Consider the following 4,037-nt stretch of genomic DNA (forward strand, 5'->3'; position numbering starts at 1 on the left):
GGGGCCAACCGGGCCGAATTACCGGGGTCTGAAGCCCGCGGGCTCCGCGCACCTGGAGGAGCCGCGTCCGCACCTGCCGGCCGTGCCCGCGTCCCGCCCGCCGCAGGTGAGCGTCCTCCCGGGACCCGGGCTGCCTGCGGGGCGAGCGTTGCCGGCCCCGGCGGCGCTCCGAGCCTCAGGACAGCCTGTACCTGTCCCTGTGCGGGGATGGGGTCTCTGGCCTGTTTCTCCACCCACATGCTTAGCCTCCCCCAACAAGTCTGTGTAAATACTGGGAGGGTAAGTTCATTGTTGTTTTACTCCCCCGGGGTGGTTGTAACGTCTCAGGGAAGTGGGGTGGCTTTTTGAGAAGGAGTGGCATAATCAGGTGCTTATTTCTTTTCCTTTCCTAGATTTTTGAAACATGAATCCTTCATTCTTCTTGACTACCTTTTACTTAGGAATAGCTTCAGCTGCTCCAAAACTTGATGGGAGTTTAGATGCGCAATGGAACCAGTGGAAGGCGACACACAGAAAACTATATGACTTGGTTGGTAACACCTGAAACTGTCCAGAGGGCCCCGCAGGGAATGGTCTAGGCCCTTGGGAGTTTATAGCAGAAAGGAGCTCCTTGAGGCCAGCTCTTCCCAAGGCAGGGACTTCATGACACCCATTACTGAGCACAGCCTGGGCAAATGTCCCTGTTGTGTGGGTGCTGGAGAACAGCTCCCAGAAGTGTGGACCTTTTTCCTGGCCATGGTTGCTCTTCCCTTCTGTCTGCAAATCCACTCGGTGAAGGTGAGTTGGTTTTAAATAGGAGTAGAGAGGGTAGGCTCTGTGTTTATCTCTAGAACGAAGGATGGAGGAGAGCAGTGTGGGAGAAGAACATGAAAGTGATCGACCTGCACAACCGGGAGTACAACCTGGGGAAGCAGGGCTTCACCATGGCGATGAATGCCTTTGGGGACATGGTGAGTGTGGCTTGGGCGGCTTACCTGGTGCTTCCTCTCCTCAGTACTGTACAGAAATAACCTCTTGCTTGTCAACATTCTATTTCCCTTTCCTTGAAGACCAACGAAGAATTCAGGCAGGTGATGAATGGCCTTCAATACCAGCAGCACAAGAAAAGGAAAGTGTTCCGGGAACCTCTCCTTGCTGACATGCCCCCAACTGTGGACTGGAGGGAGGAAGGCTATGTAACTCCTGTGAAGAATCAGGTATGACACCATTCAGCGGGTCTCAGCCCAAGAGCGAAGCCAGGAAGGAGTTGGCGTCCTTGCTGTGGTAGACTGTGGGACAATATGCAGTTCGCTCATTTTTAAGAGTTTTTGGATTATCGGCAAAGCTGTCGATGCCTTATTTGTTTTGTAGACCTGAGAGCTTTTCAATTGTATTTTTAGGGTCACTGCGGTTCTTGTTGGGCCTTTAGTGCAACTGGTGCCCTTGAAGGACAGATGTTCCGGAAAACTGGCAAACTTATTTCACTGAGCGAGCAGAACCTTGTGGACTGCTCTCAGGCTCAAGGCAATATGGGCTGCCGTGGTGGCCTAATGGATAATGCCTTCCGGTACGTTCAGTCCAACGGAGGCCTGGACTCAGAGGAATCCTACCCATATCAGGCAATGGTAAAGTTCCTTATCTTTATATCATTCCTTTAGAAAGTTGAACACCTTAGAGAAAACAGATGCCATGTTTAGAACTCACATTTTAGATTATAGAATCTGTATATGTAAACTGTCAGAACTTTCATTAAATATATTAGCCTTGAACAGTTCTCTGTTTGGATGGTTACTGTATAGCAGCTCTATTTCCGTGTTATATGGAGATATATATACCATTTTATAAATAGTACACTATTCTCTAGAGTGGAAAATTCCTTATGGACAGGTAGACCGAGAGCATCTCATTGATTAGACACCGGCTAGTTTTTCATTTTCAAAACAGCCAATAGCATTTCACAAACTTAACTTGGAAATCATTAAGCTGCAAACTGTCTTAAACTGTTCCTCCAGGCGGTGGATGGTAGTCATCAAATCTCTTCCCTTTACCTTTAAAAGGTTGGATCCTGTAAATACAGGCCTGAGGATTCTGTTGCCAATGACACTGGCTTCGTGGACATCCCTCAGCAAGAGATGTCCCTCATGAAGGCAGTGGCAACTGTCGGGCCCATCTCTGTTGCTGTAGATGCAAGCCACATTAGCTTCCAGTTCTATGAAGATGGTAAGCATTGTCTATGTAGAAATTTAGGCAGAAAAACTGGAAAACCACCGTGACATACAGCAAGATTCACTCTTTGGTTTTTTAATTTCTGAGTGTGTCAATGTAGCATTGTTGTTCATTGTGCACACATAATATCTTTCCCTGATGTTTCCATTTGACATCCCCATGATTTTAAGCACTTCATGAAGATATTTAAATGGCTACATAATTTGATTGGTGTAGCTTAATATACTTTACATTTTTCTAATTATTAGACCTTCACATTTTTCCAAAGAATTTTACTATTGTAATTAAAACTGTAAAGACCCTTTGGCTCAAGTAATTTTGTGCTCTGGGTTATTTCCGTAGACCGATATCCTAAAAGTAGAGTGACAAGGCTTCCAGAAGTCTTTATGCCTCTTGACACATTGTTTATAAAAGAGATTGTGGCCCTGGCTGGTTTGGCTCAGTGGTTAGAGCCCGGCCTGCGGACCAAAGGGTCTCGGCTTCAATTCTGGTCAAGGGCACTTACCTGGGTTGCAGGTTCAATCCCTGGCCTTGGTCAGGGCACATTTGGGAGGCAACAATTGATGTGTCTCTCGCATCAATATTCTCTCTCCATCTCCCCCTCCCTTCCACTCTAAAAGTCAATGGGAAAGGTATCCTCAGGTGGGGAATAACAAAAAGAAAAGAAAAGAAAAAGATTGTGCCAATTTGTATTTCTGCTAGTATTAGATGAGGGCCTAACTCCCAAACCTAGATTAAAAAAGACACCCTGTTTTCAAATCTTACTTGATTTTATGTCATTTAGCTAAATTCTGAGATGCCTCCCTTGCTGTGGTTGATGTACTTGGTTACTGTCACATGTTACTGGAGGTCCTCACCCCAACAATGACTTTTACTTTCCCAGGCATTTATTATGATCCACACTGCAGCAGCGAAAACCTAGATCATGGTGTCCTGGTGGTTGGCTATGGCTTTGAAGGAGAATTGAATAATAAATATTGGATTGTCAAGAACAGGTATAAACTGCTAAAAATACTCATCTTTGAAATTGAAAAGGGAATCATTTTTGGAATCAGTATTTGGATACAAGCCCTCAAACCCCTGAGCACGCTTCTGAAATCTCAGAAGTCTTCATGCCGCTTACGGAACACAGACATGCAAATGTGATTAGAACATTAAGACTGTCTTGGCTTGCTGGAGCATTGATAAAGTTTTCGTACCATTACATTTCTAGATTTGAAGGTTTTCTTAATTCTGAAACACATCTGGCCTCAAGAGTTTCCTTTCTCTCTAATTTTGTGGTTCTGTGAAAGGTCTGGGGATAGAAGTTATGTGCAGGCTTAGAACTCAGCCAAGAACAGTAACTGCCTCTCCTGATTCTTTCTGAATCTGTCTGGGCTTCTGGTGCACTGTTTAAGTACCAGGTTCATAAAGATAAATATGTTTGTTTGTATAAAATGGAAAACTCTCTCTTCTTTCAGTTGGGGTAGAGCTTGGGGCAGGAATGGCTACATAAAGATGGCCAAAGACCGGAACAACCACTGTGGAATCGCTACGGCGGCCAGCTATCCTACTGTGTGAGGTGACGGTGAGAAAGACAGACTTGATTGAGAGCAGGATATCCAGAAGAGGAATTTTATCTTAAAACTGACCACGTTTTACATAATGGGATAAAATACTTGAACCTTGAAGATCCAAGTTGTGATTTGAATTCTGTGATGTTTTACACTGGTAAAGCGTTACCACTTCTTTAATTACTGCTGTAAACAGCTTGTATGATTGATTTGCTTAATAACAATGTTTTATAGGTATGTATAAAGTTTTACCTTTTAAAATAAAACTTAATTGTAATT

The 4,037-nt window shown here is 44.5% G+C and overlaps 1 protein-coding gene across 2 annotated transcripts; it reads left to right on the forward strand.

Moving 5' to 3' along the window:
- CTSL (cathepsin L) lies at window positions 1–4,037 on the forward strand. 2 transcript variants are annotated; one of them, XM_081150995.1, is made up of 8 exons: window positions 1–106; window positions 393–529; window positions 831–950; window positions 1,050–1,196; window positions 1,380–1,604; window positions 2,037–2,199; window positions 3,089–3,200; window positions 3,666–4,037. In XM_081150995.1, the coding sequence occupies exons 2-8, from the start codon at window positions 404–406 to the stop codon at window positions 3,763–3,765; spliced, it is 993 nt and encodes a 330-aa protein (XP_081007121.1). In that variant the 5' UTR covers window positions 1–106; window positions 393–403; the 3' UTR covers window positions 3,766–4,037. The 2 variants fall into 2 exon arrangements, with proteins under 2 accessions (XP_081007121.1, XP_081007122.1); XM_081150996.1 differs by having other exon boundaries at window positions 50–106; window positions 441–529.

The sequence above is a fragment of the Miniopterus schreibersii genome (genome assembly GCF_964146895.1).
Source record: "Miniopterus schreibersii genome assembly, chromosome: 11".
Classification (NCBI taxonomy): Eukaryota; Metazoa; Chordata; class Mammalia; order Chiroptera; family Miniopteridae; genus Miniopterus; species Miniopterus schreibersii.